The sequence below is a fragment of the Thalassophryne amazonica genome, chromosome 17 (genome assembly GCF_902500255.1).
Source record: "Thalassophryne amazonica chromosome 17, fThaAma1.1, whole genome shotgun sequence".
Taxonomy (NCBI): domain Eukaryota; kingdom Metazoa; phylum Chordata; class Actinopteri; order Batrachoidiformes; family Batrachoididae; genus Thalassophryne; species Thalassophryne amazonica.
The window spans coordinates 30,602,899-30,627,094 of NC_047119.1; the positions used below are offsets into that span (position 1 = coordinate 30,602,899).

Below are 24,196 nucleotides of genomic sequence, written 5' to 3' on the forward strand. Positions count from 1 at the left end.
ATTATTATTACTCAGGTCTAAAGCCCCTTTCACACCTGGGCTGCTCCCAGTTGCATCGTGTGTCGTCATGACGATGCCACATGGAAGCAACCCAGTGCCGAGATGAAGCAGCTCGGCACCACAAGAGTGCGAGGGGCGCAAAGGACGAAGCAAATCGGACGCCAAAATTAAACGTTTAATTTTTGTTTGCGTCCTCTACTCGACGCAGAATTAAGTGGTTTCAGCACAAGTCAGAGCAACAGGACATACTCAGTGGAAGCCACACACTCACAAGACGTCACCTGACGCCAATTTATGATTCCTGCTGTGTTCTATTGTTCCCACAGTATAAATCACGCAGGATTGTTTTTATACCGTGTACACAATGCAGTAAAACTACAGGCTCAAAAAGCACAGAAAAAAATGCTAATTGCAGCAGCTGCTCCTCCTTGCTCCTGCTTCTTTTCAATAAGGAGCAGGAGCAAACTCTCACAAAAGTGTTTAAATAAAATCCATAAGTCCTGCTCACAGACTGATTGCCAAAGACAGGACATGTCCACATGTCCACATCTCCACATTTACTCACTAGCCAATAGCAGTCTGCCTCTCAGTAGGAGGGATCTGGTTAGGTTTAATACTCCAGCTTTTGTGACTTCTGTTCTTCTCTACAAGAGTCAAGACAGAAGTCAGACTACCAGAGCAAGAATTTTAGCTGAAGAAGCTTCTGTGAAGTATTTCATATATGTACTATGTGAAACTAGGTCAGATAAATTAAGGATACGCTATAGTTTAAATCCCATGGCTTGGCTTTGTTTTATTACTTCTAAATACAGTACATGTTTAAAATAATAATTTGGGGGGGTAATTTTAAACTTGTTTTCAAAATTGAACATCAAAGAGAGTTTTCTTTTTTATTAAATCTATTTTTAGTGACCACTCATGGCCAACCTGCAGTACATTCATGACCCACTAGGGGTGCACTGCTCACACATTGGGAACCACGAGTTTAGAAAAAATGGCTTGGGAAGGTCATGGGACTGTATTCCCTGATCATACAGAAAATCATTTAAATATCTGTTAACATAACAACCACGACAAGGTTCAGTTTGGGGGGGGTTATAATACATTTTAATGTGTTTATTAACTGTTAGGAAATAAAGCTCAAGAAATGAATTAACAGGCATGCAATGTATGATGCATTCAGGGTAAAGAGGTAATTTAATGTGACTTTATTTAAAAATGAGGTGTACAAAATATTGGGGCACGTTGACCTCACACAATATTGAACAGAGTTATGACAGCAATGCAACTTTTATTAATAGACTTCTCCTTTTTCTTTTTCTTTTAAATTTAAATTAACAATGCCGGATGTTTACAGCTCCTCATTTGGGGTCTCTCGCCTTAAGATTGCAGTTTTCCTGTAATTGAAAAGTAGCAGGAAAATGTAAGTCATTCCACAGACTAATAATAATAGATGAACTGAAGAGAAATGTAGAGAAAGATAATGTACCTTTTCTGCTTTCTGTAGCTCAGAATGACTGTTGCTATAATTGTGGCCAGTGTGGCACATCCAAGGACGACGGCCACCACAATTCCTGTGACGTTACCTAAAACATGACAAATACCATGTCCATCAACGAAATTCTCTCATCTTAAAGCAGTAATAATGATTCATTTGATTCCCACTTAAGTACACCAACAGCATTCATATACATATAAAAATGATTATAGAATAATACAGAAATTTATTTCACCTTGATTTTTTTTTATTATTATTATTATTATTCATGCTTTACACATGGATTAAGGCACAAAAATCCAAATTTAATTGCTCCATCACTGTGTCAGCTTGTTGCAGGAGATCCAGTGTCATCATACAGATGCAACAGCTTGTTTCAAACATTTATGGCCATAAATAATGTTTTATCATTTACATCATCACTCATTGGAGTGCAGGTTTCTGCCAAAGTATTATGATGTCCTGCTGAAGTAAATAAATCGTGCAAAAGCTCCTTAATGTCTCCTCCAGTCTGGCTATGATGTTTTCATTATATTTTATAAAATCTAATTATTTGTAAGTTATTTGGTTAATTAAATTATGAATGGAATACATAGAAAAGTGCCATCCAGCTTCTCTTTTTCCATTATTTTAAAGCCCTGAATGTCTTTTGAAACAAGTTGTTTATCAGTGTTTCAATCTATTAATTTCTGAATCAATGTTTCATTTAGCTTTCGAGTATTTCAAAACAGAATTCTGAAACAAACAGATTTGTTTCAGAAAACAAACGGTGCTATTTTAGCTGTTTTGATGTAAATACGTAGCTGTGAAACATTTTCTCATGCAAGTTGTTCATTTGGTTTTTAGAATTGTTGAAACCAAGAATTACTTTCTGAAGTATTATTTTATTTAGTATTTTTGAGCATTTCAAAACTGTTCATCCTTTTCTGAAGCAAGTAACCTCCATTGTTCCCTAGATGTCTTAGTTGTAGTGTTTTGAAGATTTTGAAACAATAAGTCATTTTTTGATAAAATTGTTTTATTTGCTGTTTTGATCAGTTCAGAATTATTAATCATTCAAATGGTCAACACACTTGTTTCAAAACCAGGGGGTTCCCAATTTAGGACCACATGTTCCATCCTCCATGTAATGTGGAGTTACTGTACATCAGGGAGGGCATCCAGTGTGAAATCTGTGCCAAATCAACAAGCAGACCCGTATCAGATCTAATGAAAGAACTTATTTAAGTTCTGAAGCAAATGATCCTCACTGTCCACTAGATATCACAATTATAATGTTTTGAGCATTTTGAAACAGCCATTATCTGACAATAGTTTCATTTACTCTTCTGGGTATTTCAAAATGATGAATCATTTACTGAAGCAAGGATTCCCCCCCCCCACACACACACACTACTATTTTGAATATTTTGGAACTGTATCATTTTATAAAGCTTCATGGTTCACTTGGGTGGACATTTCAAAAGCCTCTTTTCTGCCATTTTTTGTGTGGGCTGTTTCAAGAGGGGTTTAAAACCAAAATCCATCCCGCAACCAACACCTCTGATCACAGACCAATTTATGTAATTGTTAAATCAGAGACAGAAAAAGCAAACAAACATTGTTGGAGTTGCAAGCCTAACAACACAGAAAGCATCCTATTTTTGATCATAAACATTTGAAACATGCATGCTGGCCATTTTTTATTTTTAAACCATCAGCTGATTCAAAGGATCAAAAAGCACACGCAAAGAAATAGACAATGCTTAGGTGCAGACAACAAGGTTATTTACACTGAAGATAATCACTGGACAAGAGTGATTTTCATGATTTCGTACTGGTAACCACGCAGTTGGTCACGTCTCCAGACCACTGGCCGTTCTCCTGACATATTCGCTCTGTAGATCCTTTCAGACTGTAACCGTGGTTGCAGGAAAACTGCACCTTTGCCCCTTGTAAATATGTGGTCCCCTCCTTCTTCCCGTTGGTTGGTGGTGATAACCAGCCACAGGTTATCACTGGATGGTACAATAATAAGTGTAAATTACACGTTACACAATACTTTAAATCACACCATACCTGATTGTGGACTCACCTGGTTTCAGGTCCTCCACAAGAGAAATGTGACTCTGGAAAAATGCCCTGGTAGCATTTCCCAGACTTGGACTTCGGCCTACCAGGATGTCGTACCTACACCCAAAGACAGATTAAAAAATAAAAGGAGCTGTTTTGGTTATTAAAACTACTCAGGTTCATTCTACAAAAGCCATTCTGAGTGAGTTGTTTCATATTCCAACAAAGAATTACACAACAAATTCAACCATAAAAACTAAGGACAAATTTTAAGATGAATTCATCATTATTATTATTATTATTATTATTTTTAACATAATGACCTTTCCATGCTCGTCTGGGGGGTTACAGCATGTCATATCTCAGAATTTTGGTTTTCTGTAGGGTCTGCTGGGACACATTGTCAGAAACTGAAATGTTACCATGGTAACACCACAAGTGGGTAATGGACTGCAAGAGACAGTGGACTCATCTCTGTGCTTGTTCTGTTAGACCTCAGTGCTGCTTTTGATACTGTTGACCATAAAATTTTATTACAGAGATTAGAGCATGCCATAGGTATTAAAGGCACTGCGCTGCGGTGGTTTGAATCATATTTATCTAATAGATTACAATTTGTTCATGTAAATGGGGAATCTTCTTCACACACAAAGGTTAATTATGGAGTTCCACAAGGTTCTGTGCTAGGACCAATTTTATTCACTTTATACATGCTTCCCTTAGGCTGAAGTTATTGTACTTGGCCCCCAAATCTTAGAAACATGGTGTCTAACCAGATCCTTACTCTGGATGGCATTACCCTGACCTCTAGTAATACTGTGAGAAATCTTGGAGTCATTTTTGATCATTTTTGATATGTCATTCAATGCGCATATTAAACAAATATATAGGACTGCTTTTTTGCATTTGCGCAATATCTAAAATTAGAAAGGTCTTGTCTCAGAGTGATGCTGAAAAACTAATTCATGCATTTATTTCCTCTAGGCTGGACTATTGTAATTCATTATTATCAGGTTGTCCTAAAAGTTCCCTGAAAAGCCTTCAGTTAATTCAAAATGCTGCAGCTAGAGTACTGAGGGACTAGAAGGAGAGAGCATATCTCACCCATATGGCCTCTCTTCATTGGCTTCCTGTTAATTCTAGAATAGAATTAAAATTCTTCTTCTTACTATAAGGTTTTGAATAATCAGGTCCCATTTATTCTTTTTTTTTTTTTTTTTTTTTTTTTTTTTTTTTTTTTTTTTTTTTTTTTTTTTTTTTTTTTTTTTTTTTTTTTTTTTTTTTTTTTTTTTTTTTTTTTTTTTTTTTTTTTTTTTTTTTTTTTTCTGTACCATATCCCCAATAGAGCGCTTCTCAGACTGCAGGCTTACTTGTAGTTCCTAGGGTTTGTAAGAGTAGAATGGGAGGCAGAGCCTTCAGCTTTCAGGCTCCTCCTCTGGAACCAGCTCCCAATTCAGATCAGGGAGACAGACACCTCTCTACTTTTAAGATTAGGCTTAAAACTTTCCTTTTTGCTAAAGCTTATAGTTAGGGCTGGATCAGGTGACCCTGAACCATCCCTTAGTTATGCTGCTATAGACTTAGACTGCTGGGGGTTCCCATGATGCACTGAGTGTTTCTTTCTCTTTTTGCTCTGTATGCACCACTCTGCATTTAATCATTAGTGACTGATCTCTGCTCCCCTCCACAGCATGTCTTTTTCCTGGTTCTCTCCACAGCCCCAACCAGTCCCAGCAGAAGACTGCCCCTCCCTGAGCCTGGTTCTGCTGGAGGTTTCTTCCTGTTAAAAGGGAGTTTTTCCTTCCCACTGTCGCCAAGTGCTTGCTCACAGGGGGTCGTTTTGACCGTTGGGGTTTTTCCGTAATTATTGTATGGCTTTGCCTTACAATATAAAGCGCCTTGGGGCAACTGTTTGTTGTGATTTGGCGCTATATAAATAAAATTGATTTGATTTGATTTGTATGGCACGTCTCCATTTCAATCAGAAGCTCCAATGACTTTAAAATGACTCACATTCCACTGATGTGAGGGTGCTGCCATGTAAAGCGCTCACTTCACACCTGGAGTAACATGGGGATTAAGACTCTTACCCAAAGGCCCTTAGTGATTGTCCCAGCCTAATGGGGGTTTGAACTGAGGATCCTGCAGTCACAAGCTCACCGCTTAACCACTAGACCATCTCTTCGCCCATAAATAATAAAATTTACCTAATCATCTCAGTAAACTCAGATCTTAAGTTGTTAAGAGACCCCAGGCTACTATTTGCTCCAACTAACCATATTTCTTGAGAATCACTCAAAATTGCATTTATGTTTTGACCTTTGACCCTGATTTTTAAAAAATGGCCTCTCCATGTATCTTAGTAACCACTGAGGCTCAAGGTCAGACTTTGAGTTTAAATTACCGTGAGATTCGAAATTTGTACTTGCTCTAATGAAATGTTTTTTCACCCTGAAAATAGCCATAAATACATGTTTTGACCTTTGACCCAAATTAACCCCAATGAAGTTGCCCCTTGTTGTATCTCGGTAACCACCGAGCCTAGATAGCAGTGATTTTGTTTGTTTGTTTGTTTGTAGTTGTTGGGTTGTTTTTTTAGGTATAAATTCCTCAGAGACTGCAAAGTTCTAGTTGAGCCAATTTAGCTTTGAAACTGCAAATGAACTGACCTTTAACCCCAATTAACTCCTGATGAAAATGCCCCTTGTTGTGTCTCAGCGAATACTGCACCTAGATAGTAGATTTTTTTTAAGGTTTAAATTCCTCAGAGATGCAGAGGTTCTGTTGGAGCAAATTTAATATTTAACCTGCAAATGACTGGAAGGTCTTGCTTTTCACCTTTGACCCCAATGACATCACCCCTCTCTGTATTTCAGTAACATTTTAGCAATTCATTTGCATGAATTGTGATATGAATATAACACAATCTGAAGAATTACAGTTGCATACTGAAGTATTATTCAATTTGTGGTGATGGAGAGCAGAAGGGAATAGATTTTGAGTGTTCAGAATAAATCATCACCCCCCAAAATGATGACATTTGCACCAGCCAATAAATAAATAAATAAACAAACAAACTTGGGGCAACTTTTTCCTGGCCTGTTAAACTGAACTGGGGGGGCGGAATCATGTCATATTGTAATATTTAGTTTAAAAATTATTAGTATCAACAAACATAGTAATCTGCATTTTGTCCTACCTACAGAAAGTCGAACCTTCTCCAGAGCAGATCTCAGACGCCTGATTGGCCAACGGGTCATCCGGACTGTCCGGCACAGCAAACACTGGGATGAAGCTTGTGTCATGTTTTGGGGCAAAGTAATATGTGTCCAAGAGATATTTTGTGTCATATGTAAACAGGGAAGAGTCATTGGATACGGCCCCTGCAAGAAATCAAACAGCACACCAGAGGTGAGTCAATGCTGAAACTGAAGGAGGTGCATCACCTGCTGAGAAAGTTAAAGACAGCATGGCTTAAGGTATAAAGTAGTCAGTGCCATCCGTGGAATTTGACTGGCCACTCCATACAACCCTGACTTTGATTAAAATAGGTGATATTAGCATTTGGCTAGTCTCTGCATGTGACAAAGTACGTCTGGGGATCTCCACAGCAAATCCAAGGCAGATCTGCATGTTGATTTGGCTCAAATTTTATGTCACATGCCATTTCTGATGGCATGATTTCAACTCCACCTTACATGGAGAAATGTGGCAGGGGTGAGTTTAGAACCGGGAACCTTCCGTACTGAAACCAAGTGCACTAACCAGTTGGCCAACACCCCTGCTTAAATGATCAGGGGTCAAATGTACTAAGTCTGGTACATTTTATAAATGCCCATCAATGAAAATCTGGCGCTACATGTTTTAGCCAACCACCCAGTGGTGTAAGTAAAACATCCATTAAATGGTATGCACACCAAAGTGACACAATCAGAATGCAAGTCCAAAGATACAGCAAAATAAAAGAAAAAAAATGGCACTAATAGCAACCATCTTGCAAAATGGCCACCATTATAAATTTAAGTGTACTAAAAATATTGCAGTTGTCTGTCTACTGATGTAGCAGTAGGAGTCACTGTGCAATAGTAGTCAGTAAATCTCATTCCCCTACAGCCAATAGGACTCTCTGGCCACAGGGCCGGTACCCAGATTTTTGGCAATCTGGTTAGAGCGTCTGCCTCCCATGCCGGAGATCATGCATTTGCATCCCAATGGGAGCAAATGGGAGGAGTCAACACACAGTGCAGAAGCAGAGAGAGTACAGCTGCTACATATGCATAACAATGTAAGTTTAAAAACATTTAATGTAACTGATGATTTCAAATTTTTCCAAGTTGCAGAAATAAGTTTTATTTCATTTAATTTTTTTGTTCTGCAAGCATGCTTTGGTCTACACTGTTGGCCACCCCATCTATGAAATCACAAATCAATGTAGCCATGGTTACCAAACTCATGGCAGCCCAAAATCCTTGGTTTAATCACATGATGTTGAGACATTGTGTTTGCTAAACTGAATCAACTAACTCCTATTATTAAGTATTCTGTTTTGAAGGACATGTGCATCAATCAACCTGCACCCAAACGAGCTGCTTTTAATGTCTAATGTCACTACAGATGTCCAAACAACTTGCTTTTTGGGTGACATTGTAGCATAATGAGTGTGGTGCTTTCTTACAGCTTCCTCCAAAGTTGAACAACTCCTCCGGATTGGTTTGGTTCAGCACCAGTTGACCATCACTGGAAACAATGTCATCACTGGAATTGCCATTCAGGTTTCCTAACAATCCACGAGTGGCGTCTGTGAAGGCCTCTGGCAGGAGCACGGTGGTCATCAGGGTTCCCTCTCTCAGCCTCACCTCCACCCCGGCTCCAGAGGGGAACATCACAGTCACATTGGTAGAGGTTGGTGAAAACACAAACACACCTAAGAGAAGATATGGACAGAAACGTTGACTATACCTCACTTTAGGGTACAACACTTCATAACTCAACACACCCATGAATATGTTGTCACAGAGATCTGCCTCGCCAACAAACAGTGGACTAGCAGGGACGGGTAACAAAAATGTGTCAATTTCTGAGGCTGCTCAGTGCTGGTTATCTTCATCACTTGAGATGTTACAAAGTTAAGGCCTTGTGTAATTTGCATTTACGCTTTCTGCTTTAATTAAAAACAAAACAACAGCTCCAGATGCATTTTACTACAAATAAATTTAAAGAGACATTCACCCTTCAGGTCCATCCAGGTCTGTTCCACAAAGGAAAGCTTTTTCTCATTTTGGAGGACTTCAAGGACGTTCTGAGCGCTGCCGAGCCGCACCTCAATGATATCAGACGTCCCTTCTCTCATGGCAACAGCCGACAGTTTGGTTGCATTTACTGTGGTTCCTAGTGAGCAAACCAGAGTGTCTCAGGCTACATGAATCAATCAAGAAATATCCATCCACCTGTTTGTCCCTCTACTCTTTCCCAGTCCTGTGGTATGTAGATGATGGTAAACCCCAGATTTACCCTTCAAGGGTTTGTTTTGTTGAAGGTTAAAATCATTGTGGTCACCAGTTTTGGCACAGATATGGAGCTGGATTCTGGAATTACCCAGGTAAGGTTAAATAAACCAAAGGTCAATCACTGGGGTCAAAGTCCTTGGGGTCAAAGATCAAAATTTAAGTTTATCACTGAGATTCACACCAAACCTGACACATATATGGAGGTGGGTTCTGGAATTGCCCAGTAAGGTCAAATTTGTCAAAGGTCAGTCATTTGGGTTAAGGTTATGTCTGCCTGTCTGTTGGCTGACTCCTCCTGGATCATTTGGCTGTTTCTACACTGTAAAATTTTTTTACCAATGGTTACTTAAAAATATTGTGGCTTTTGACGTAAATCCTACGCCAAATGCTTTCCTTGTGAAATTGACTAGAATTTACTAAATCCAACACATTTCAACTGTTGCTTTTATTAACATGTACTTAATTTTTTTGTTTAAGTTTAGTTAATGTATTCAATACTATTTAAAAAAAAATTGTAGAACGTAAAATCTATTAAATTGTATTATGTGTCACTTTGTTGCCACAATTTTTTTAAGTAACCATTGGTCAAAATTTTTACAGTGTACCAAATCTGATATGTGAATAAAGGTTGACCCTGAAATTGCCCTTAAAGAATCCAGTTTGGTTCAAGGAATTTGATTGTCAACTTGATTTTGGTCAAATGTGAATTTCAGAATTGGTCAGGCAAGGTCAGCTAGAGGTTCATCATTTGGGTGATGGTTAAGGTCACTCAACTTCAACCGCTTGCTCCAATTAAGGGTCACAAGGGGCTGGAGCCTATGCCAGAGGTCATAGAGCGTGAGGCAGGATACACCCTGGACAGGATGCCAGTCTGTCGCAGGGCCACATACAGACAAACAAATACATTCACACGGACACCTACGGACAATTTTTAAAGTTTCCAATCCACCTAACCTGTGTGTCTTTGGATGTGGGAGAAGCCGGAGACAACCCATGCAAACACGGGGAGAACATGTCAACTCCACACAGAAAGACCCCAGGTGGGAATTGAACCCATGACCTTCTTGCTGTGAGGCAACAGTGTTAACCACTAAGCCATCATGCTGGCCAAGGTCAATGGGGTCAAATATCAGATTGCCAAAGCCCTTACTGTCTTCATGCCCATGGGTTCTATTTTCTAGTTATATGAAAATAACTCATGTTAGAAGGTTGTTGTCTACAGAAGCTCACCATTCTCAGTGATCACGGGTTCGGTTCTGCCCTGGATCGTCAGCTGCTTGGCGTCTGAGGTCACCAAAGTATATTCCCCTTTGCCGTTGAAGGAGTAGCTGACACCATCAAATGTGATGAAGTGGGGATCTCCGAACACCACGGCTGGATACACATCATAAAATATATAAATAGCTTCACCTGAAGCCGTGATTCATAAAGCACAGACTGCGGTTCACAGTGGTTCACCTGAGCCAGGTGACTCGTAATGCCTGCAGTCACTGGAGGGTCGATGTTTGAAATAGTAGTGGCAGTTATCCGACCATAGGCAGCAGTAGTAGAAGCTGAGAACATCATAGACCCAGTGGGACTGGCCCGGAACCCGAGGGGGCTTCCTGAAGGGCGGGGAGCCCCAGTCGTGAGCTCGGTCTGGCGTGCTTCCCCCGATAGAGTCCGCAGTCAGGACCTGAGCACCAGTGCTGTCGTAACAGCACTGGTGACCTGCTGCATACTGAGGACTGTCAATCAAATCCCACATATTGTCAGCTCGAAAGGTCTGTTCTATTTTTCAAAACAAAAAATCTGTGCTGTCGCTGTGCAGGTTAGCTTTCCTGCAAACAGGCAAAGCTGTGAGGTGATTTGGGGCACGAGATTACACCTGCATAGCAGATTGTGCTGTGCAAAAGTTTTAGGCATCCTAGATATAAATGCTAGGATGCCACCACCAGCCTGTGTTAACAACTATAGAATATAGCACACCTTATTCATAAATAAATAAATGTGTGTTTCGATAAGAAACTCCTTATGTCAAGTTGCACTTCTCTCATTTTTATTTGGTTATTCATTTTTCTCTTTATTTCTATAGGAGTACTTCACAATATGTCTCAGCATGAAATGATTATAAAAGCCTGATTAAATATAACCTCAATGTCACAATTTGCAGGAGACTGTCCAGAAAGAAGTAGTCTTATTTCTACAACAAATTGTCCATTTTTGGAGGGGAAAATTTGCTGTGCATTTTACTCATTTATATTTATTTAGAAATATTAGCAAGCAATTTATGCTTAATACATTTGTTCGGCACGGAAAATAAGCAATTGCATGATAATTATTGTAATCCTTTATGTAAGCATTTTTAATTTACTGTTGGGATACAGTCATTTTTTTTAAGTCTTAAGCATGACAGTAATATCTTTTATGTGTCAGCAAAAAAGAAATATGAATACCCTCATGTTTATCTAAAAATTAAAAAATTAATAAAACAGTTTTTCAAAATCAAATGTCACATATTACTTTCTATTTTATTAAAAAGAAAAAAATAGTATATAGAAAGTAACTAATAAAAACGGATTACTTTATATGTGCTCATTACATGATTCCACACCCTTAAATAGTTTATTTTGGTAAGATCTAGGCTGGAGAATTTGACTTTCAACATGATTTGGACCAAATTTGGCACACCCTTAAATTCCAAAATTGTCGTGGCAAGGTTAGCGAGAGGTCAAACATTCTGATGGGTACTGTTATACCTAGTTACAATAAAATGCCTAAATTTATGTGAAAATTCAGTAAAGTATATATATTCTATTATACATACCAATACTAAGGTAGAACTCTACTAGTGTATACTAAAGTATATCTAAATATCTAAAAAAAAAAAAAAAAATAAGAGTAGAGCCACTTAGGTGCCTGGTCTTGAGAACTAGGGATGGTAGGTTTAAAGGCTTTTTTTTTATCCCATGGGAACTCTCCCTACTCACCTAAGTGGCTCAAGAATATGGACAGCATATATACAAGTGATACTTACACAATCAGGGTAGTAAATACAAGAAATATAGTTACTAGATAATAATACTGTAGGAGTAAGCTACTAAAACCTAAATATTCATACAGGAGAAGATTGTAGTATACATCTAACTAGTCTGAAGACTTGTTGTAAAACTAAATTATAGCTAGTAGGCTAAGCTATAAATATGGTTATGTTATTATAGAAACAGAAACTATGATGTAATATGTTTTAGGTATCTATCTAAAGTTCACCCCGCTAGCTTACTATAGGAAGACAAAATCTATACTCTACATGCTTTCTAATGGAAACCCCAAACTTAGATACTATCTGTTGATATCTATTAAAGAACCCATAAACTGAAGAACCATTAAAAATCTACACCATGTAAAATAAAAGTGTAAATCACAAGCTAAATGAGCTACTGTTAATTTAGCCATTAATAAGCCAACCGTATGCTAGCCAACAAAGCTAAACAAAAACAGTAACTGGCATATAAAGTTCAATAGCGTCGCTTTACCCTACAATAACGGTATTACAATAATATGTATGACAAATTCTATAACGCCACCATGAAGTAATCATTCTGCAAGGTAAATACTCTGGAGCTGCCACTGCTGCTAATGTGAGATTTCAACATTTGGAAAACAAACTGGTAAATCAAATGTATCTACAGAAATTTGTTTTTTAAATTGACGAAACAGACTTATTATTCTACAGTTATACGATCCAGCATGTTACATAATAAAGTCTGTGCTGATGACTCCAGTATATCTGCATTATCTGTGCTTTTTTTTTTTTTTTTTTATTATTTTATTATTGTTGTTGTCATAGCCTCACCTTGCTTGTATGGCTCTCACACAGTGAACACTTCCAGGGTGGTACGTGCACACGCTCCCTTTCTCAATGTCACAGCCATAATCAGTCTGAAGAAACAGTGTTAAATCATCCATGACCAAAAGGAAAACCTAACTGTCTTCATTTTCATTCACCTGCAGCCTGTAACTGCACAAAAATTACACTGCATGTATGTTTAGCTTAAAACAAAACACACACAATAACATCAATAATTAAACATTGAAAGATATGTCTCTGTATAATAACTGCAACCTTTGACTTTGACCTGATAAGCATTAAGTTTTGGCAATGAGCTTTGCTAATCACATCCATAAAGTAATTATGCTCTCCCAATTATGTAATTATGTAATTATATAATTATGTAATTATGCTCTCTTGTATCATTCATTGCTCATTACACATATGACCTACTGCATTGAGGTATGGGGAAATACATATAAAACTAATACTAATCCAATATTTTTGTTGCAAAAGAAAGCTGTAAGAATTATCTAACAAATCACATTGCGAGCCAACAAATCCATTGTTTGTTTGTTTACATATTCTAAAATTCTGGGACTTGGTTGATTACATTACAATACAAATTATGTAGAAAGTTAAAAATAACCTGCTGCCACAAGGTGTCTAAGATCTATTTAAACCAAGAGACTCCCGTTATAATTTGAGAGGAATTTTATTTGTTGAGAAATCAAGGATCCGAACTACTTCAAAAAAGTCCTTGTGTTTCTGTTAGAGGTGTTAACATCTGGAACAACTGTACTGGCAATATTAAAGTACTTGGTACGTTAGTAGGCTTTAAAAGACATTACAAGAATAACAAAATTGCTTGCTATAGTTGAAGACTTAGGTCTACTGATTTGTTATTACCTTCGGGTTTGTGTGTGGTCTTTTTGTCTGGTTGTATTTTGTAAATTAGAGATCATTGACTAACTTTCCCCCTTTTTTTGATATTGTCATCGTGTGTGTGTGTATGTATGTACATGTAGGTATGTATATATATATATATATATATATATATATATATACACACACACACACACACACACACACACAGTGACACAGTGAGGAAAATAAGTATTTGAACACTGCGATTTTGCAAGTTCTCCCACTTAGAAATCATGGAGGGGTCTGAAATTTTCATCTTAGGTTCATGTCCACTGTGAGAGACATAATTTAAAACAAAAATTTGGAAATCACAATGTATGATTTTTTTAATAATTTATTTGTATGTTACTGCTGCAAATAAGTATTTGATCCCCTACCAACCAGTAAGAATTCTGGCTCTCACAGACCTGTTAATTTTTCTTTAAGAAGCCCTCTTATTCTGCACTCTTTACCTGTATTAATTGCACCTGTTTGAACTTGTTACCTGTATAAAAGACACCTGTTCACACACTCAGTCAATCACACTCCAACCTGTCCACCATAGCTAAGACCAAAGAGCTGTCTAAGGACACCAGGGACAAAACTGTAGACCTGCACAAGGCTGGGATGGACTACAGGACAACAGACAAGCAGCTTGGTAGAAGACAACAACTGTTATGATTATTTATTAGAAAGTGGAAGAAAACACAAGATGACTGTCAATCTCCCTCGGTCTGGGATTCCATGCAAGATCTCACTTTGTGGGGTAAGGTTGATTCTGAGAAAGCTCAGAACTACACAGGAGGACCTGGTCAATGACCTGAAGAGAGCTGGGACCACAGTCACAAAGATTACATTAGTAACACATGATGCTGTCATGGTTTAAAATCCTGCAGGGCAGCAAGGTCCCCCTGCTCAAGCCAGCACATGTCCAGGCCCGTTTGAAGTTCACCAGTGACCATCTGGATGATCCAGAGGAGGCATGGGAGAAGGTCATGTGGTCAGATGAGACCAGAATAGAGCTTTTTGGGATCAACTCCACTTACCATGTTTAGAGGATGAGAACAACCCCAAGAAAACCATCCCAACCATGAAGCATGGGGGTGGAAACATCATACTCTGGGGGTGCTCTTCTGGAAAGGGGACAGGATGACTGCACCGTATTGAAGGGAGGATGGATGGGGTCATGTATTGCGAGATTTTGGCAAACAACCTCCTTCCCTCAGTAAGAGCATTGAAGATGGGTAATGGCTGGGTCTTCCAGCATGACAATGACCCCAAACACACAGCCAGGGCAACTAAGGAGGGGCTCCGTAAGAAGCATTTCAAGGTCCTGGAGTGGTCTGGCCAGTCTCCAGACCTGAACTCAATAGAAAATCTTTGGAGGGAGCTGAAACTCCAAACCTGAAAGATCTAGAGAAGATCTGTATGGAGAAGTGGACCAAAATCCCTGCTGCAGTGTGTGCAAACCTGGTGATAAACTACAGGAAACATTTGACCTCTGTAATTGCAAACAAAGGCTACTGTACCAAATATTAACATTGATTTCCACAGGTGTTCAAATACTTATTGCAGCAGTAACATACAAATAAATTATTAAAAAATCATACTTTGTGATTTCCGGATTTTTTTTTTTTTTAGATTATGTCTCTCACAGTGGACATGCACCTAAGATGAAAATTTCAGACCCCTCCATGATTTCTAAGTGGGAGAACTTGCAAAATCGCAGAGTGTTCAAATACTTATTTTCCTCACTCTATCTATCTATCTATCTATATATATGTGTGTGTGTGTGTGGTGTGGTGTGTGGTGTGTGTGTGTGTGTGTGTGTGTGTGTGTGTGTGTGTGTGTGTGTGTGTGTGTGTGTGTGTGTGTGTGTGTGTAGATATGTATTTATGATTTATGAAATTGTATTTATGTGTGTGTGCGTGTATATATTTCTTATTTTTAGTATAAGGGGTGGGTATTTATAAGCTTTGCTTCTGCTCTCACCCTTTCGGCCATATGGGATCTTTGTAAAGTTGTTTTGTTATGTGTTTTTTTGTTGAATTGTGTGCCGAATAAACACATTCATTCATTCATTCATTCATTCATTTATTCATTCATAATAATAACTAATAATAATAATAACTTGTCAAGTTCACTCAGAGTAAATAATTTATTGTATTTTTTTCACTGCTCTACATCAGTCTTATTGTTTTGGAATTAAATGTCAGCACATTTGTTGAAATGATCACAAATAAATCCAAGCACTGGAGGTGTTGTTCACTTTTTTCAATCAGTTGAAATAATAATTTTAAAATTAAAAAAATTTACTTTTAAAAATTTACTTTTAAAATGACCTTTTTCTTGACATCATTAATTAGTACTTTGTCATAATTATAATATACTAAGTCTTAATTACACCCTATATCATTGTAAATTGCTGTGAGCGTTCAAACCAGAACAATGTGATATTCAATTCAATTTCAATTTATTTCATTTATATAGTGCCAAATCACAACAAAGTTGCCTCAAGGCACTTCACACAAGTGAGGTCTAACATAACCAACCCCCAGAGTAAGCACACAGGTGACAGGAAAAAAAAGTCCCTCTGATGATTTGAGGTAGAAACCTCAAGCAGACTAGACTCAAAGGGGTGGGCCCTCTGCTTGGCCATGCTACCGAAACAATTGACAAACGAATATACAGGAAATTTGGTATCAAGTGATAAGATGAGATCATCCGAATTATGACAAAGAGGCAGAATGTGATAACTATGATAATGTCATAAGGTGACACAAAGGTTCAAGACAAAATTGTAAAATGATTTCATATGAGAAAGTGATAAGTTAGAATTATGGGATACTAAAGCATATTTATTAGTTAATTACAATTATAATAATGTCATGACTGTCGGATAATTATGAGACAGAGAGTCATAACTCTACATTATATACACACATATTGTATATATATATATATATATATATATATATAGGTCTTGTTTCATTCTTTCAACAGTTTAATTATAACACTTTTGTATTTAGACATTTACTTCAGACATCCTAAAGCATCTGATGCTGATGTTCCACTAATTTTTATCTCCATTACATTGATTATTGATTGTGTAAACACTTACGTGGAACCTGCCGGTGTCTGCTCTGGCTTGAGCCAAAGTACACGGACAGTCAGTGATCTCACTGAGGAAGTTCGGTAGCTTGTTTTCTAGTTGGTCCCATGCTACACATTTATCCAAAGCCCAGGCTGCTGAGTCCTGCCGGAACTTCTCGTCCAGATGCCAGGCTAGAGCATGAGCCTCAGTCCACATTGCTTGTACATTCCTGCAAACAGCAACTAGGGCTTTACTCTTCATTACAGTATTACATCAGCAGTTTGTCAGTAGTAATCATATGACCACCTTACCAACTCATTTCAGTGCCAATTAATTAGCTCATTGAAGGATAAGTAACAAAAAAAATGACAAAAGAAAAAATTGTGTGTGCTACACTATGGTCTTTCTGTCTATGCACACTTCAATTATACCATTCCTCAGGAATGTACAGTCTTATTTTTATGGTCAAATTAATTTTAGAATTATAATTGATTGCAAAACATGAGTTTCTATATTCTCTATAGACGCAGTTCATTAGAAATTAAAATGTTATACCAGCAACAGCGAAAAACAAGAAGATTCACCCACTACTTGATCTCAGTAACCACTGAGGCCACAGAACAGATTTTGATCTTAAATTACCCAGAGAGCCCCGGTTTCGGTGTGCTCCAATCAAATATCCATCTATCCATTTTCTATACCCACATATAGACAGACAAATGGTAAATTTAAAGTTTCCCATCCAACTAACCTGCACGTCTTTAGATGTGGGAGGAAGCTGGGGCACCTGGAGAGAACCCACTCAAACACGGGGAGAACATGCAAACTCCTCACAGAAAGGCCACAGGTGGGAATTGAACCCATGACCTTCTGGCTGTGATGAAGCAGTGCTAACCACTAAGCCACCATACCACCCACAAAGAAATCATTCAAATGATCAAAACAGACATTTCTGCATACATTTTTGCATAATTTGGCACCAAAACTATAAAACCGGTGGCAAAAATCTGTCTTCACTGCTTTCTAAACTTTCCTGCTTCCTAATTCTCTATGGTGGCATCAAAGTGATCAAATCATTGAACAGCTGTATTTGTGTTTGTAAGTATTTGGACTTACCACACCCCATCGGGGTAAGTGCTGGAGCTGACACGCACGGCACCAAGCTCCCAACTTGAAAATTCATTTTGTGCTGATTTGGGCAAAAAGCTAAAGGAACCATTGTTTGGCTGATCCTTTGCTAATGTGTACAAGTACTCCCAGTGCGCCTGCCAGGTCTCTGTGTAGGGCTCTCCTACAAAAATGATTTTCACAGAATGAATCAATTTTCCCAATAAATACAATCCTAAAAGACGACATTGCGTTTGAGGGGGTGCTCACCTGTCTCGCGGTATCCCCAGAGCTCTATATTGACCTTCTCTGCTCTAACCAGAGACTTATTCCATCCCATTGTAAGAATTCCTCCAACATTCGGCGTGCCGTAGTACTGCCACTGTGTTGAATTCTCCAGGCTCGCTTTGAACTGAGAATGTAACTTTCCAGTGTGTACTAGTACAACACAAGTCAACCAAATCAATACTTTATTACACATTCCATTTAAACAGGACAATTAGCAACTTATAGTTAAAGTGGCACTCTGTCATAAATGTTTAAGTGCAAAGCAGTGCCCCCTAGTGCTAGGTTTGAGGTGTGTGTTGTTTTATTGCACCTGTTTGCAATAGTGGATGCAGGTGTGCAGTAAAACTTGCATATGATGGATTCAGGTGGACCAGTAAATTTTGTTATCATAGAAATCCATTAGATGTATAAAACAGACAAAATCTATTATATTTATGTAACAGATTAGTTACAGTCAGGAGGTGGCGAACAATCTACGGGTAATCCTGAATCAGGACCTGCCTAATTTAATGACTGGGCCAAAAATTCCGCTTAAAAAAAATAAAGGCCTGCCTTAAATAAGTGGCAGGCATTATGTCCATAAAAAAGATGACATTTGGTCAAGTCACTCTTTTTTCTAAGTCTGCTGCAGAGTGGTACCTTAAAATCCTCTGCAGCTCTGTAACTCTATGGCCATGCAATAACATCAATGTGCGTGACAGTTTTAAAGTTCTCCGTCGCATCTTTATGCAATTTTTCTGGATTAATTTGTCCCTCAATGGGCTCTTCTTTCTACAATCATCTACTGTACCTCCAAATCAAAGGTAAGGTGTACAATTTCCACTATGAATTGCAGGTCATTTGAGTGTCATTTTCTGACTTCATGTTGTGAAGTTTGTCATATTTGTGGACTTTTCTGCCAAACATATTTGATCCGTGTAATCGGCGTGCGCCCTGCAAAAACCTTTAAAATATGATGGGAGAGGAAGTAGTGAAAAGTGACAAATCACAGTCTTTGCGGTCTCTGATTTAGGAGGTGAACATCGGGCTGCAGGTCCCTAGTCTGGGCATAGTTTGAAAAAAAATTAACGGCTGGGCTTTTAATCACGGAAACACGGTACCCACATTCCTCAAATGGGCGAGTGTCAGTGCTGAACTTAATTTCATACCTCTGTTACTGGGCACATCCAGACTGCTCTGCCCGATGCATGCGAGGGGGTTTTAATCAAAATGCATTACGGTCAGACAGGACACTTTGTCCGATGTGAGCTAAAACCTGTTATACAAAATTCGTCATATACGGTGTTTATTCCATGGAAAACCATACAAAAAGCACTGAGACCTTTGCTTTTGTCCGGTGAGTGCTAATATCCGGTTTATACAGTGACCGTTATTATTATATTACTTTGCAAATTTATGTTAAAGTAGCTGTGTTTCCACACATACAGTCATAGAAATATGGGACTTTGAGGAGGAACTTGAAATGTCAATAATATATAACAATAATAATAATAATAATAATAATATAATCCTTTTAAAGCTTTTCATAGCTAAGCATATTCATATGATTCTACCTGATAGCCATGCTCCATCTCTGTTGAAGGTGGTACCGTTATCTGAGGACACACGGAAAGGAACCCATCCAGTCTCATACAGCAGGGGAGAGATACAGTGACCTCTACTGTTTTCATCGACATACCCGTACGTTTTGATCTCATTATTAAACCTGCAAGAATCAGTACATTTCCACACTTATTTCATGTCAGTAAAAGTATTATTATACAAACATACTGTATTTCTTTAACAGTAATTAACAGGAGGATGCAAAATTGTGTGATTAAAGGAAATTTACCTGCATACAATCTGGGAAGTGTTACTGAAATTTGCTTCAAGGACAATGAAATCTGTGCCGCCCATAATCGAACCAGAATACGGCAAAATGTCCACACAGTATTCTTCATAGTCTGCACAGCAGTCCTTCAGAGATATGCACGTCGTGTGGCACGAACATGTTGTTACCTTCTTCCCACAGTTATTCATGCATGTTTGCCCTGCACAATAACAATTATATACTGTAGTTTTTAAAACTTTCATTTTGAGAACACCATCAGACAAATCACAGACAAGTTCAGTGGTTAATTTTACATGGTTTGTACAATAATAATAATCATTATAATCTTTCATTGTTATTTTGAGTAATGAATTCAGATTTTGATATATAGGCATTTATGGAGAACAGGACTATACAATTAGAGGATTCAAATATGTCAAGCATTTGTAACTACTTAAACACACACACTCTACGTGATCTATTACACATTTCTTACAAATTGGGTGAGCTGTTTTCAACTCATTTTTCCCAGCTCTTACTACGCCTCTTACTACGCCTGTCAGATGTTACCAAACCTTCAGCCACATCACTGCTCTCAGCTGACCTAATTAAACCTTACATACCGGCCAGGGCTTTACATTCTCAGGGTGCAGGACTACTTTGTGTCCCTAGGGTGAATAAGAAGTCTGCGAGTCACAGAGCTTTCTCTTATCATGCCCTTGTCATTTTATTAGTAAACGGAGCATACCGCGGCCTCAACTTTACCTAAATTCTGGGTCTTTTAGTGAAGCTTAGGACTAGTGGCCGGCAATCACCTTTTTCTCTCTGTTTAAGGTGCAGCTCCATCCAGAGATGGGAGTTGTATTTGTGCCGGCGACCCTCCTGTCCTGTGCACCAATAGCATTTCTTGTATATTCGTCCATAAATTGTTCTGTGAATTGTTCTGTAATTTATGTTTGTAGCATGGCCCAAGCAGAGGGTCACCCCTTTGAGTCTGGTCTGCTTGAGGTTTCTTCCTCAGAGGGAGTTTTTCCTTACCATTCTTGCTCTGGGGGTTGGTAAGGTTAGACCTTACCTGTGTGAAGCACCTTGAGGCAACTCTGTTGTGATTTGGTGCTATATAAATGAAAATAAATTGAAAAAATTGAAATTGAAATTCTCTAGCATCTGTTATGAGAATATCTTTTGGCATTGGGCAGGGAAGCTAACTCAATGCACGGTACCACCTGCTGAATACTGCAACACACTATCATCCTATGTTGTAACTGGATGTTACTGTATTGGTCTGAATATAAGATCACTTTGTTCCCTCATGGAAATACATCTGAAGCTATGTATCAGGAGACATTTTTGTCTTAATAAAGAGAGCAGCAGAATCACACAACGCCGCGTGCTGGTAACGTCTATTTTATCATTATTTTATCATTACTAACAACAGCTCGTTGGATACAAGTCCTCAGTGCCGATGGAGAATTGACTGACTTCCACTTCCATGAACTGAGAAGCCGGGGTGGCCTTCATTGTACTTCTGCTTTATGCAATCTAGCCTGGGGTTTCTCCCGCACCCATCAAGGTAGTATTTTCTCCAAAAATGTTTTTGAAAAGAAAAAAGAGTGAGGGGTGTGGTCATCTTAAAATCACGGCCCCTTTTTTTTTTACTTATAATTTTAATCAACTTTATAACACAATTATACAAATCAACATCAGCATACATATGTCTGGGTATCACAGTATTATTCATTTTTTGTTTAAACAATGTCCATCTTTTATATTTTTTTGTCCATTTGTGGTTCCCGTAGTCTCAATCTGTGCCTTAATTTTTCCATTAAGAATATGTCCTCTATCGTAGTGATCCATTGGTCCTTTGATGGCACATCCACCTTCTCCCACTTCCTCGTTATACATTTCTTTGCTGCTATTAACATTACCTTTTCCAAATATTCATCATTTTTGTCAATGCTGCCATCTCGAAAATTATTCAAATAAAAGACAGAGTCAGCACTCACTAAAGTAGTGAATGATCTTCTGCGAGCAATGGACTCAGACACCACTACGGTTTTGGTGTTGTTAGATCTCAGTGCTGTGTTTGATACCATGGATCATCATATTTTGCTCGATAGGTTGGAGAATCTTTTTGGGATTACTGGAAGTGCCCTTGCGTGGTTGACGTCGTACCTGTCCAATTGTTCTCAATGTGTTTTGTATAATAACACTACCTCTAACCTTAGTGACATGAGATTTGGGTTTCCACATGGATCCATTTTAGGCCCCTTGCTTTTCTGCAGACACTGAATGCATAGTTTTCTTTTATTCTTTTACTTCTGTTTTTAATATGTATTTGAATTTTTTTATTCATTTTTAATTATTTATTTAAATTTTATATTGAATTGTTCTGTGTGAGGCACCTTGAGATGGCTTTTGTTGTGATTTGGTGCATTATAAGATGATTAAATTTAATTAAATTAAAATAAAAAAAAAAATCAGGTTTCAATGGAATTACATATCCCAAAACTTGATACAGGACATTACTGACAGCTTTCCAAAAATCTAAAAGTTTTGGACATTAACAGAAAATGTGAGAATGGTCCACATCTATCTTCCCACATTCCCTCCAGCATTTCTGATGCATCTGTAGTTGTTCACTTTTTAACTTGGGTGTAATAAAGGGTCATCCTATATTCAAGCCAATACAGTAATAATTTTTTCTTAATCCACATGCTGTAACATATATTGAAGCATTATTTATTTTATTTAACTATTATATTGTAATTAGAGGTAGCGGTGTATATTTTTCCACTTCCATTTGGACTTCAGTCAAATATTGCCTTCAACTAAAAAAAATGACAACTGAATCTCCCAACATATCAGAGCAATGAAACACTTTAAAATAGAGTACACGACATGTAAAATTATACATATTTTTTCAGGTACTTACCAAATGCCATGCATATAAATGAAAGCAGAAGCACGGCTGCTGTTGACACGTGCACATTCATCTTCAGGGTGTAAAAAGTCAGCACAGGTTTTCTGTAATGCTCTGCTGCTGTAGGACTGCCCCTTGACCTTTTGTTACAAACGTGTTTAATAATTAACATGAAGCCATTACGATAAGCGTCTGCACTGTTTGCTGATGAGTTATTCTTGACTCAGAATTTTGCTCATTATCTAAACTGGGCGCAGTTACAACAAGACGGGAGCACATGGAGTCCCTCAAGGCCAAATTACACTTTGAGCAATTGCAAATGCTTAAGTGTCCACTAGAGGGGCACATGCTAAGATTTTTGCAGTGTGCAAGGAATCAGTGAGGTCATCACTAATTTGTTGTGAATAGACAGACTCTTGTGCAAATGTGTTGTGTTTGCATGTGGTACAAACAGAGCCGTCACATGGGCTGTGCAAAGTGTACGACGGCGCTGGGCCTTGCACCTCAATGGGGCCCTGCATCCAGTCTGCAGTTTTCTGTATAGGCTGGCTATTTATACTCACCCACCCTGCAAACAAAATAAAATCCATAGTCAAGGTCACATGATAAAAAGCTTTATACATTTTTAGTATTGCATCCATTACATCATCTGTGTTCCATGTGTCTGCTAAGAATGTGAGGTGGAAACAAGGGCTGCTATTAGGAGACAGAGAGAGAGAGAGAGAGAGCGTTTCGTGAACACCTGTCAGGTGCTGAAAAAAGAAGAAGAAATTTAAAAAGAAAAAATAAAGCATAACAGCAAATAAGCCACTCGGAGGACTGACTCCTTGGACAACCTTCTCCCTTCTACATTGTATTGGATGGAATGTCAAGAACTGCAACAAACACTTAAAAAAAAAATTAAATTGTTGACTGGTGCAGTTGTGGTTTAATATTTTAATGTAAAGGTGAAGCACTGTAAATGTGACATTTATGGCTGCACACACCTTAGTATTTCTCTGTGTTGGTGACAGCGACAAATTTATCAGATATGCATAATTTGATATAATATGTTTGACCTGCTTCTATCCAGACCACTTTAGGAAGGTTGGTGCAGCTTGAGCCGGAGTCAAGATGAAACTCAGTAACTTGGGGGGGGGGGGGGGGGGGGGGGGTGGCTTGAGTCCAGAGGATTCTCAGTTCAAACCCCTGCCTGGCTGG

At 38.2% G+C, this 24,196-nt stretch overlaps 1 protein-coding gene across 5 annotated transcripts; it reads right to left on the reverse strand.

Moving 5' to 3' along the window:
• Positions 1–1,276: 1,276 nt before the first annotated feature.
• On the reverse strand, positions 1,277–24,193 carry susd2 (sushi domain containing 2). 5 transcript variants are annotated; one of them, XM_034192926.1, is made up of 16 exons: positions 23,009–24,193; positions 20,095–20,293; positions 19,817–19,968; positions 18,246–18,413; positions 17,985–18,159; positions 16,896–17,097; positions 12,893–12,978; positions 10,516–10,784; positions 10,288–10,431; positions 8,780–8,938; positions 8,226–8,474; positions 6,750–6,933; positions 3,573–3,667; positions 3,316–3,495; positions 1,490–1,586; positions 1,277–1,397 (listed from the first exon to the last, which is right to left on the reverse strand). In XM_034192926.1, the coding sequence occupies exons 1-16, from the start codon at positions 23,166–23,168 to the stop codon at positions 1,352–1,354; spliced, it is 2,565 nt and encodes an 854-aa protein (XP_034048817.1). In that variant the 5' UTR covers positions 23,169–24,193; the 3' UTR covers positions 1,277–1,351. The 5 variants fall into 5 exon arrangements, 4 of the variants coding, with proteins under 4 accessions (XP_034048817.1, XP_034048816.1, XP_034048818.1 ...); XM_034192925.1 differs by lacking the exon at positions 23,009–24,193 and having other exon boundaries at positions 20,095–20,741; XM_034192927.1 differs by lacking the exons at positions 3,316–3,495; positions 23,009–24,193 and having other exon boundaries at positions 20,095–20,748.
• Positions 24,194–24,196: the final 3 nt, after the last annotated feature.